Source organism: Staurois parvus, unplaced genomic scaffold (assembly GCF_062004578.1).
Source record: "Staurois parvus isolate SC_StPar_1 unplaced genomic scaffold, SC_StPar_1.0 ptg000086l, whole genome shotgun sequence".
NCBI classification, from domain to species: Eukaryota; Metazoa; Chordata; class Amphibia; order Anura; family Ranidae; genus Staurois; species Staurois parvus.
Window position 1 is genome coordinate 8,883,278 of NW_028317882.1, and position 12,317 is coordinate 8,895,594.

The 12,317-nt window shown below is 45.2% G+C and overlaps 1 protein-coding gene across 1 annotated transcript; it reads right to left on the bottom strand.

The window, feature by feature from the left end:
- Positions 1–10,008: 10,008 nt before the first annotated feature.
- Positions 10,009–12,317, bottom strand: LOC149468510 (uncharacterized). Its single transcript, XM_089670123.1, has 4 exons — positions 12,270–12,317; positions 11,627–12,085; positions 10,969–11,527; positions 10,009–10,895 (listed from the first exon to the last, which is right to left on the bottom strand). Exons 1-4 carry the CDS (start codon positions 12,315–12,317, stop codon positions 10,009–10,011), a joined length of 1,953 nt encoding a protein of 650 aa, XP_089526249.1.

A 12,317-nucleotide genomic window follows, 5' to 3' on the forward strand; every position in this document is an offset into this window, starting at 1 on the left:
TTTCTAAGTGGGAGAACTTACAAAATCGCAGGGTGTTCAAATACTTCTGTTCCTCACTGTAAATACGGTTAGCACTTCCACCTGGCAGTACTAGGGTTGTTGGTTTGAATCCCAGCCATGGCACCTCCTGCCTGGAGTTTGCATGTTCTCCCTGTGCCTGTGTGGGTTTCCTCCCACACTCTAAAGACATGCTGGTAGGTTAATTGGATCCCATCAAAATTGGCCCTAGTCTATGTATGAATGTAAGTTAGGGACCTTAGATTGTATGCCCCTTGAGGGTTAGGGACTGATGTGAATTTACAACATATATATGTAAAGCGCTGCATAAATTGACAGCGCTATATAAGTACCATAAATAAATAAATGTACTAGCACCTAACACTTATTTTTGCTAGCTATATAATATGCCCAAATCTTCCTTGTTAGAGTGCACATATGCAAGTATGTCCAAAATAACAAACCAAAAGCCCCCTATTGCACCACAAGACCATGTTATGTACCAGTGAATAGGTCGTGTTCAATGTGCAGCTAGCTATTCTTATTCTACAATCCTAACAGTAATAAATTGGGACCCCAATTTATGTTGACTTTGGGCCTTTACTGGCAAATATATATTCGCCAATGTCATATACACAGTAGAGCTGCAAGCATATATTTGCGAATATTATATACACAATGGAGCCGCATGTAAAATTGCTATGGTGCACAAATAAACGCCAAGACGGCTGTTGGAGGAGGCACTAGAGCAGCTGTCATACCGGAAATACGCCATGACGTTTGTGGAAGGATGTTTGCACACACCCGGAAGTGGTAGTGGGGAGTGTTAGTGGATGGGAGTGTAGTTATTAGAGATTAGTGGTAATCTGCAAGTCTATTTTTTAGTTTTGTGAATTGTTCTTTTGTGGAATTCCAGACCACATCTGGACATGGCGAGATCGCTGTTCTCCACCAAGGAGCTGATCCTCATTTGCCAGGGAAATTTTACTAATAATTGTATTTTGAGTTGAAAACATGTCCAATTCCTAGATCCATTGAGGTACATAGCAGAGGTTCAAGGTTCTTCCTAACTATACAGGTGGCACAGACACAAGCATACACCCAGGGCCACTGTTAGATATCACGGGGCCCCGTACAGCATACCTGACAGGCCCCCACCGCCAGAGAAAATATCCAAATTATATTTATGGTAAAAATACACTAAAAACATTATTAATGGACATAATCCCAACCATATTCCTGTGAAATCTAAATAATAAAACTGTACTGAGTTCATAAATAAAGCTGTGTGTGTAATGGAGGTCTTGGGGCTCATTCACATGGGTGCTGTGGCCTGTAGAGTGGGAAACAGTGATTTGTTTTTGTGGCTATTGCCGTTTGCAGGCAACCTATGTCACACAATGGAAATGCTGCAGGTCCTAATTTAACAAGCATATGGGTGCAGGTGTACAGCCCTGAACACAAACAGTGAGCATTTAGGGCCACTTCCCCACGCCTTCACACCTGTCAGATTAAAACCTGTGTTTATACAGCTGTTGTGTCCCCATAGTGTAACAGGTGGCTCTAGCCACATGAACAACCCACTCATTCATGCTGTACAGGCCAGAGGACCTGTGTGAATGGGGCATTTTTTACTTTTTTTTTTCCTCAGCTCAATTATTTCAATGGGCTGCCTAACGTGTGGGAATATGCAAAAATACTGCATGCATATTATTTTAAAAGTGTGTTGCACCTAACCACACAGTAGTGTGGTGCCATGCGTTTTGGTGGCTGTGAATGCATCTGTGTTTACTAGACGTGTGGAGGTGCAATTAAGTTTTCATCATGGTACCTGCGCACATCTGCAGAGGGCATTGCATTTCTTTGCTGTGCTGGAAAAAACATGCTCTTGCATGCGTTTCTGCACCACAAATGGTGTGAACAAGTCCTAAGGGCCAGTTCACACTATAGAAACACAGTCTAGATGTGTTCCAGATGCGTTTTTGCATGCACTTTTTTGATGCATGTTTAACGTGATCCAGAGCATTTTGGATGCATTTTTTATGTGTTCCACTGCATTTTGGATGCGTTTTGTGTGTTCCAGTGCATTTTGGATGTGTTCCAGTGCATTTTTTTATGCATTCCAGTAAATTTTTTTCCCCTCCGTTTCTTAAATTTAATTAGGGACATTTTAGTATGTATGTATATATATATATATATATATATATATATATATATACACATACATACATATACACACACACACACTAATATATGTACACACACACACACACACACACACACACACACAGTGTTGTATTGAGCTGCTTAAACTGGGATCATAAATGGCTTGGGGCCTGGAACAAAGGGGTTCTTGTCAAGGAGAAGAAGATCACAGCTTGAAGGGCTGCTGCCCAGCTGTACTTTCTGCTGCTCATCAAGGTCCCAGTTATGCTAGCTGGGGGGGACCTGTTCAGTTGATTTTTGCTGCAGCTGACATAAGGACTTCCTTTTGGGGATCTGGTCTAAAGTCTTCACAGGAGAGGTGTCTGGCTGATATTGGAAGGAGGTATCCAATTATCAAAGGGCATTTGTGAGTACAGACTGGTGAGAAAGATCCCAGGCACGGTGTGGTGCTGCTATTCCTCTTGCATTAGATTCAAAGGTTTCTTAAAATGGATAGGGTTCATGATGTCCCAGTTTAGCTCAGCCATTTATTTGCTGCTACAAGGACTGTGCTCAGAATCTTTAGGAGGAACTAGGCATCCACAAATTACTAAACGTTGCTAGAGTATCCCAAAGTTACCCTACAGCATCCAAGTTCAGGTTTTGCAATAAAGCATCAAAAAGATTACTCCTTGACTGATCATTTAGCCAGAAGAGTGTGAATATATGCCCAGCTGCTAGCATGCCTACTGGGAAAGAACCTTTATACCTAAACGGCGGGCCCTTTTGGGGGTGAGCACTACACAACCATGATCCCAGTACTGTTTTCTTTAGCTGGCGATTCACTATAAGGCATATTTTAGATATTAGAAACTATATAGCCGCTGGATCACTTTTACAGGAGGTGGAAGGGATCCCCCCACTGCCACTGCCTCCTTTACCCATTCCATCAGGGAGCCCAGTAGCAACGTGAAAGCCTCGATCGCATTTATTGAGAAGAGTTCCCGACTCTCTCCTGTGATGTCAGAAACTGGAAGCGATGAGGATTTTGTCACTTTCGGTTTCTATTCTATGTTTACTGGCTTCTTACAGGCCAGACATATCTGTGTCTGATTGGCTGCATTGGAGGCCAGAGAGATAATTGCACCCAACATGTGAGGTATTGCCATGAAAGAGAGCAAGAATTCTAGTGACCTCCCGTGTAACTCTAAACTGGTAACCTGTAAAGGCTTTTAATGTGCCACCTATGGATAATTTGATGTCTAGTAGTTTGTCACCATTCCACAGGAGTGCACAATTTTAAAGCATGACATGTCAGGGAGATCCAGCACTATGAGGCTAGGTTTTACACTAGCAGAAACACTTGCAGTGATGGCCTTTTGAGAGGTGTTTCGCACAGATGAAGGGTGGTTGAATGAGTTCCTTTTAGCTGATGGATAATATTTGCTGCAGTGGAATTTATTTGTACACAAAGAATCATGTGTACATCCCCATCCCGCTGCCATTGCAGCCTGAGGGGGGATGGGGGATGTTAGGGCAATAAGAATACAGCTCAAACCTATTTTTGTGCTCTAAACAAAAAAAAGACCTACAAATTTTAAAAAGAAACAATATTTTTATTCAGCTATAAAAATTATATAGTAAACTCAAAGTTAGACATAAATTTAGGCCAAAATGTATTCTGCTACATGTCTTTGGTAAAAAAATCCCAATAAGTGTATATTGATTGCTTTGTGTGAAAATTATAGCGTCTACAAACGATGGTATAGATACTGCCATTTACGCCATTTTTTGCTACACATTGCTGTGCTAGTTTAACTGACAATTGCAAGGTCATGCAATACTGTACATACAGTGAAGAAAATAAGTATTTGATCCCCTGCTGATTTTGAATGTTTGCCCACTCACAAAGAAATGATCAGTCTAAAAACCCCTAAAGCAGAATGTTTCCACCACCATGTTTGACAGTTGGGATGGTGTTCTTGGGGTCATAGGCAGCATTCCTCCTCTTCCAAACACAGCGAGTTGAGTTGATGCCAAAGAGCTTGATTTTGGTCTCATCTGACCACAACACTTTCAACCAGTCCTCCTCTGCATCAGTCAGATGTTCAGTGGCAAACTTCAGACGGGCCTGGACATGTGCTTCTTGAGCAGAGAGACCTTGCAGGCACTGCAGGATTTCAATCCTTGTCGGCGTAGTGTGTTACCAATTGTTTACTTGGTGACTGTGGTCCCAGTTGCCTGGAGATCATTGACAAGATCCTCACGTGTAGTTTTGGGATGATTCCTCCCTGTTCTCATGATCATTGACACTCCATGAGGTGAGATCTTGCATGGTGCTCCAGACCTAGGGAGACTGACAGTAGTTGTGTTTCTTCCATTTGCGAATGATTACACCAACTGTTGTCACCAAGCTGCTTGGCGATAGTTTGGTAGCTCAGTCCAGCCTTGTGTAGGTCTACAATCTTGTCCCTGACATCCTTGCAAAGCTCTTTGGTCTTTGCCATGGTGAAGAGTTTGGAATCTGATTGTTTTATTGCTCCTGTGGACAGGTGTCTTTTATACAGGTAACAAAATGAGATTAGCAGCACTCCCTTTAAGAGACTGCTTCTAATATCAGCTTGCTACCTGTATGAAAGACACCTGGTAGCCAGAAATCCTGCTGAATTATAGGGGATCAAATACTTATTTCCCTCATGAACATGCAAATCAGTGCATAATGTGTTAGACATGCATTTCTTTTGAATTTTTTGTTGGTATTCTGTCTCTCAGTGTTACAATACACCTACCATTCGATTTTTAGACTGATAATTTCTTTGTGAGTGGGCAAACATTCAAAATCAGCAGGGGTTCAAATACTTATTTCCTTCACTGTAAATGACATTTATGTCCTTTTTTTTCACACAAATAGAGCTTTCTTTCAGGGGTATTTGATCATTTTGAAAAAAAAACAAAAAACGATATTTGTTACTTTCGGCTATAAAAAATATGTAGTAAACTCAAAGTTAGTCATAAATTTAGGCCAAAATTTATTCTGCTACATGTTTTTGGTAAAAGAAATCCCAGTAAGTGTATATTGATTGCTTTGTGTGAACGTTATAGCATCTACAAACTATGGTATAGATAATACAATTTACACCATTTTTTTTATATACAGCACTGCGCTAGTTTAACTGACAATTGCGTGGTCATGCAATGCTGCACTCAAACAAAATTTATGTCCTTTTTTCACACAAATAAAGCTTTCTTTTGGTGGTATTTGATTACCTTCACTTTTTATTTTTTGCACTATAAACAAAAAAAAGACCAAAAATGAAAAAGAAAACAATATTTTTTATTTTCGGCTATAAAAAATATATAGTAAACTCAAAGTTAGTCATACATTTAGGCCAAAATGTATTCTGCTACATGTCTTTGGTAAAAAAAAAGTCTGCAACGTCTACCGAGTATGGGGATACCACATATATGAGACGTTTTGGGAGTCTAGGCACATACGGGCGCCTGAAATCCAATAAGCACCTTCAGGCTTTTAAAGGGCTTTATTTGCTCATTACACTTCCTGACTACCTATCACAATTTCGGAGGCCCTGAAATGCCAGGATAGCACCAAACCCACCCCCATAGCCAAAAGATATGTACCAAAGAGCCCGTTTCACCTAGACATCTCCAACATCTCTCAGATTTATAGCATGAAGGACAACAAACAGGGGTTTTATACTAATGCATCAATATTTTATATAGGTTCTCTCTATAGGTGACACATCGGGAAGTTTTAGTAGCTGACTCCCAAATCATCTGCCAACATTTTAAAGGTATTGGACTTTGAAAGGCTTCCTCCCAGTTACTCATAACAATGGGGACGATCTTCTAAAGGATCGTTACTGAGAATTAATTTATACAATGAAGATATAAGGTGCAGCTGGGAGGGACCTTGAATAGCTATTCTTTCAAAGTCAGTAGGGAGATTCAATGTTAAAGAAGAATTGGAGGTAAGTACACCAAGCTTGTGAGGTATAGAGGGTTTCCACACCCTGATCTCCCCATCTAATCTTGCGAGTGGCTGGATAGGAAGGTCAGTGTACTGCCATTTCATCTCCACTAGCTCTTATGCAGCTGAGAACAGAGGCTATGCGGGAGATTTCCTAAAACAAAGCTGAAACATCCCATTAATTGCCCGTAAGTTTATTTGAGTATAGGATAGACCAGGCATGTCCAAAGTCCGGCCCGCGGGCCATTTACGGCCCGGGGATCGGTTTAATACGGCCCTCCAACAGCCCTCCCTGCTCTGTGTAATGTGGCCCTCCCACGGCCCTCCCTTCTATGGCAGACAGTCTTCTGCTTGAGAGCAGAGGGCAGTGCGCATGCCTGACTGCGGCGCGTTCTCCCTGGTCTGTGTAAATGCGGCTGTCGCATTGCCCTCCCTTCTGTGGCAGACAGTCTTCTGCTTGAGAGCAGTGCGCATGCGTGACTGCGCCGCGCTGGGAGCGACAGAGGGCGGTGATGTCAGGGCCGGGCTTCCAGCGTGAAGTGTGTTTCTCTTCCCCTCCCGGCTGCCGAGCAGAGACTTCATCTCCAGCTACCTTTTTCACCCTTCACATTAGTGCAGGTAAGTTTTTTTTTAATTTATTTTCAATACATTGTGAAAACTCAGCTGTCAGTTGATCTTAATGTTATGAAATGAAAAGTATGTCGTTTGCAATTAACTTGGCATAAAATAATTTATTTGCATTTAATTGTAATGGTTCAAAGAATGTTCGGAAAAATGTTCGGCCCTCCACCATGTTCACTTCATCCAATCTGGCCCTCTTTGAAAAAAGTTTGGACACCCCTGGGATAGACTATTAGGGATTTCTGGGTTATATAAAATATTTATCAGAGGAAAGCAGGCAGACAACAACATATGAGATTTTATACAGATCGACCATACCTTAAGGGTAAATTTCATAGAATTAAGCAAGGGGGGAGGGAGATTAGGGATGATGAGGAGTTTAAGGGGCGTAATAATGAGAAGGTGTGAATGGGATATAAATGGTTTAATTCTATCTCTGACCATCTGCTATAGGGCATCTGGGAAAGCCAGGACAGTGTTTGTCTAAAGTGAGTTGCCAAATAATATTTAAGTATGTCCGGAGCCCCCAGACCACCTCTAATTTTCAGGGTTAAAAGTACTGTGTTTGCTATCCTGGGCTTTTTAGCGTGCCAAATGAATCTAAGGAACGAGCGTTGTAGGGTCCATAATTGAGACTGTGGAATTGCGACTGGGAGTGTCTCAAAGAGATAGAGCAGCTTTGGTAGAATAAACATCTTTAACACGATTATCCTGCCTAGAAAGGAAATATATTTATCCCACTGATTCAGGAGGGCATACATTTATTTAAACAAGGGAGGAAAACCAGAGTTAGACTTACCAATAACTCCTTTTCTACGAGTCTTCCAGGACAGCCATCTGAGACCTAGAGCTCTTCCCTCCGGATCAGGAAACACACCATCCCCCATGTCTTTAAAAGGCGGGCCTCCGGGCCTCACATCCAGTTATTAAAAGAGAACTAGCGGAAGCCACTGAAAGACACAAATATAGGTAAATACATTTCCATGCAGTCAACCTTAACTCTCTCGGTTGCACATTAGAAGGGTGGGAATTACCGGCTGTCCTGGAAGACTCGTAGAAAAGGAGTTACCGGTAAGTCTAACTCTGGTTTTCTCCCTACGTCTTCCAGGACAGCCATCTGAGACGTTAAACGAGAACTTACCCCCTTAGGGTGGGTCCACCGCCTGGAGGACCTTGCGTCCGAACGCCTGTTCCTTATCTGACAGGATATCCAAGCGATAATGCTTCACGAAGGTAGAAAACCTCGACCAAGTGGCTGCCTTACAGATTTCCTCCGGTGAAGCCCCGGCTCTCTCCGCCCAGGACGCTGCCAAGGATCTAGCTGAGTGGGCCTTAACAAAAGGAGACGGAATCCCCAAGACCTTGTAAGCTTCCCCAATTGCCAGCCTAATCCACCTGCCTATCGTGGCTTTAGATGCTGCCAACCCCCTTCTCTGCCCTGAAAACAAAACAAAAAGGGAATCCGACTTCCTAAATTCCCTGGACCTGTCTAAATAAACTATAAGACTCCTCCTTACATCCAGCAAACCTAGCCTTTCTTCCTCTTTACCTTCAGAGGAAGAACAAAAGGTCGACAGAACAATATCCTGCGACCTGTGAAAAGAGGATACTTTAGGAAGAAATCCCGGATAAGTCCTAAGCACAACCCTGTCCTTAAGAATGGTCAAGTAAGGCTCCCTAATAGAGAGCGCTTGTAGCTCACTCACCCTACGGGCCGATGTGATTGCTACCAAAAAAAACTATTTTTAACGTTAAAAACTTGATTGCTGACTCCTCCAAAGGCTCAAAAGGTTCTCGGACCAAAGCCCTTAGGACCAGGGACAGATCCCAACCCGGACAACCTCCCACCTTAGCAGGCTTAGCCCTGGAGAGAGATCTGAAAAAATCTACTACGAAGGGATTTTGTTGCAAAGAGCTCTGCAAAAAAATACTCAAAGCAGAAGCCTGTACTTTCAAGGTGCTGATCGAGAGTCCCCTATCGGCCCCCTCCTGAAAAAAATCCCAAACCATCGGAATGTCCAGAGGCCCTGGTCGGTCCGAACACCACGAGGTAAACCTTTTCCAGACCTTTGAATAAATGGCTCTGGTTACCAGCTTACGACAGCTCACCAAAGTCTTTACCACCTGATCAGGGAACCCCCTGGCTCTGAGGATCTGTTCCGTCAACCGTAACGTCTTGACTCACGGATGCAGAAGAGGACCCTGCACAATCAGATCTGCCCTTTCCAGCAAAGGATACGGGCGAGCTGAAGCCAGCCTGTTCAGTAGGGAAAACCATGGCCTTCTTGGCCAAAAGGGTGCGATCAAGAGTAGATCTGACCTTTCCCCCAAACCCCAAAAATTTTTGCAGGACCGCTGGAATCAGCCTGATCGGAGGGAACGCATAGGCCAGCTTGAAATCCCAAGCGGTCAACAGAGCGTCTATCCTCAAGCTCTGCTCTCGCGAGTTTAGGGAAAAGAACTGGTCGACCCTCCTGTTCTCCCGTGACGCAAAAAGATCCACCTCCGGTTTCCCCCACCTGGACACCAACTCCTGGAATACCTCCTGGTTGAGTGACCAATCGTCGTGGGAGAGTGGCCGTCGGCTCAGGAAATCCGCAAGCGAATTCTGAGAACCCTTTAATTGTACCGCCGAAATTGATCGCAGATTCTGTTCTGCCCAGGTCAGAATATCGCCTGCGATCCTCTGCAGTGAAGGACTCCTTGTCCCCCCCTGCTTGTTCACATATGCTACTGTTGCCATGTTGTCTGAACGAACCTGCAAATGATGGTCCTTCAACCCTGCCTGAAAAACCTCCAAGGCTTTCCAAACCGCCAACAGCTCCCTTTGATTTGAGGGCCTTAAGGAGTCCTCCCGGGACCACCTCCCCTGGGCCGTTCTCCCTTGTAGATGGGCTCCCCAACCAAAACTGCTGGCTTCTGTGGTTAAAATGAGTGGATCCAACGTCCTCCAATCCAGACCCCCGGCCAAGTTTCTCTCCTTTCGCCACCACCACAGAGATCTCTTGACTCTGGACGGAAGCCGGACCAGCCGCTCCAAATCCGAGACATTTCCGTCCCATTCCCTTAACAAGAAGGTCTTTGGTGAAATCTTGCCCATGGAACCGCTGGAAAACAGGATGTCATGAGACCCACTGCCCCTGCGACTTCCCTCACTGAAACAGGCAAGCTGCACTGCAACCCTAACACCCGATTCATCTTCGCGATCTTTTCTCGCGGCAGAAAAATCTTTCCCTCTACAGAAGAGGTCTCGTACCCTAGGTAAACCACCCTCTGTGCGGGTATATAAGAGACGACTTTTCCCTGTTGTTGAGCCAGCCCAGACCCTGCAGGAGATTCTGAGCTACTCCCAGGTGCTCGAGCAACTGTTGCCGAGACCCGGCCACCAAAAGCAAGTCATCCAGGTAAGGAACCACCAAGATTGATCTCAGCCTCAGGGGAACCAGAGACTCTGCTAAAACCTTCATAAAGATCCTGGGAGCCGACGCTAGACCGAAGGGCAAGGCCCGAAACTGCCAATGGAAAGTCTGCGACCCTATCCTTATGGCCAACCTCAGGAACTTCTGCCTTGTCTGATGGATGGGAATGTGAAAGTAAGCATCTCTCAAGTCCACTGTGGCCATGAAGCACCCCCGGAAAAGGATATTCTTTACAGAATAAATTGATTCCATTCTGAAGCGTTTGTACTTTAGGGCCTGATTCAGGGAGCGTAGATTCAGGATTAACCTGAATTTGCCTGAAGGCTTTCCCACAACAAAGACGTGTGAATAACACCCTGAACCCAGCTCGTTCTGAGGCACCTGCACCAGAACTCTCTGGTCCACCAACTCCCCTATAAGACCGCATAACGCCTGAGACTTCCTGCGGTCCTTGGGAAGATCGGTAACCAAGAACCTGCTTGGAGGGCAGTCCTCGAACTCTATCCTGTAGCCTCCCTGAATCAGGCTCCAAATGAAGGGGCTCAGGGATATAGAAGCCCACTGAGGGAGAAAGGACCCCAACCTTCCCCCTACTGGGCCATCCAAGTCATTGGGGCTTGGAGGATCCTTGAGGAGGATTGAATAATATCCCTCCCCGGCCTCTGTTTTTATGCCCTGTCCAATGCTTTTTTGGCTGAACTTCTCTATTCGGAAGCACTTGGGTTCTAGGACGAAAAGTTTTCCTAGGAAAGACCTTTTTTCTACTCTCTGGGAAGGCCTTTTTCCTATCTGCAGTACGCTCAAGAGCCTCCTCCAGGCCTGGCCCAAAAAGGTTATCCCCTAAAAATGGCAATGCGCATAAACGTAACATAGATGCTGAATCCCCTGCCCAGGTCTTTAACCACAAAGCTCGCCTAGCGGAATTAACCAGGGCTGAAGACCTGGCTGCGAGCTTGACTGATTCTGCCGAGGCGTCCGCCAAAAACCCCGCTGCATTCAGAAGCAACAGTAGCGACTTTAGAATCTGCTGCCTTGAGGTTCCTGCCACTAGGTGATTCTGTAGTTGGGCTAACCAGCACTCCAAATTTCTGGCCACACAAGTCCCCGACAGAGCTGGCTTCAAACTGACCGAAGAGGATTCCCAGGCTCTTCGCAACAAAACTTCCCCCCTCTTGTCCATAGGGTCCTTTAAGGCCCCCATGTCCTCAAAGGCCAGATCCGTCCTCTGTGAAATCCTGGACAAAGGGGCGTCCAACTTTGGAACCTTATTCCAGGGTTGCGAGGGATCATCATCAAAGGGGAATCTCCTCTTTAGGGCACCTGAAAAGAAGGGCCTCCTCTCCGGGCTTTCCCACTCCTACCTGATAGTCTCAACCAAGGAACTATGTACTGGAAAAACCCTGGCTTTTTTAGCGTGAAGCCCTTGATACATGAGATCATGTTTCGACAAGGTCACTTCTTCCTCCTCGATCTCCAGAGTCTCATAAATTGCCTTTAAAAGCTCATCCACCTCCTCCAGGGCCAATCTATACTTAGAGCCTGAAGAGGTGGGGGCTTCCTCATCCTCGGACCCTGAACCTAACTGGGAGGACGCCCGGGATCGAGGAACATCCTCCTCTGTCTCCTCTTCCGGAACTACCTGCCGGGAGGGTACTACCCCCAACGCAGACTGCGAACCTATATCCAAAGGAGACTGAACCCTATCAAGAAGGGACCGAAACGCCTGAAAAGTTGCCGACATATACTCCTTAATAGAGGATAAAACTTTATGGCATGTCGTAAAAGATTTGTCTCTAACAAGACTATCAATGCAGTTGCGGCATAAGGGCTTCTCATATCCTGCGCCCAACTTGGCCGCACAAACTGCACATCTCCTCTTTGGGGCCTGTACCAGGGTCCTATCCTGTGTTTTAGTCTAAAAACGAAATGACAAAAACAAAACTAGGCACCTGAGAGGAACAATATCCCAGGACCCCCACTGCACCCAGTGATGGGGAAAAAACTGCAGCGTGCCCAACACCACCAACCTTGGGGACTAAGGGACCTCCTAAACCCCCCCCCCAGGGATATAGCATAAAGGGGAGCCTCCCCAAGCTTACCTGGGAGGAGCCGGGACCGGGGTCAGCCTGCAAAGGACCAGCTTCCAT

What these genes read in the sequence shown, in the direction of transcription:
- LOC149468510 (XM_089670123.1), bottom strand. Translation starts at nt 12,317, where the DNA reads ATGGAAGCTGGTCCTTTGCAGGCTGACCCCGGTCCCGGCTCCTCCCAG. An exon ending in CCGGTCCCGGCTCCTCCCAG is followed by an intron (nt 12,086 to 12,269) that starts GTAAGCTTGGGG and finishes TTTCGTTTTTAG; the next exon opens with ACTAAAACACAGGATAGGAC. An exon ending in CCTGGAGGAGGCTCTTGAGC is followed by an intron (nt 10,896 to 10,968) that starts GTACTGCAGATA and finishes TTTTCGTCCTAG; the next exon opens with AACCCAAGTGCTTCCGAATA.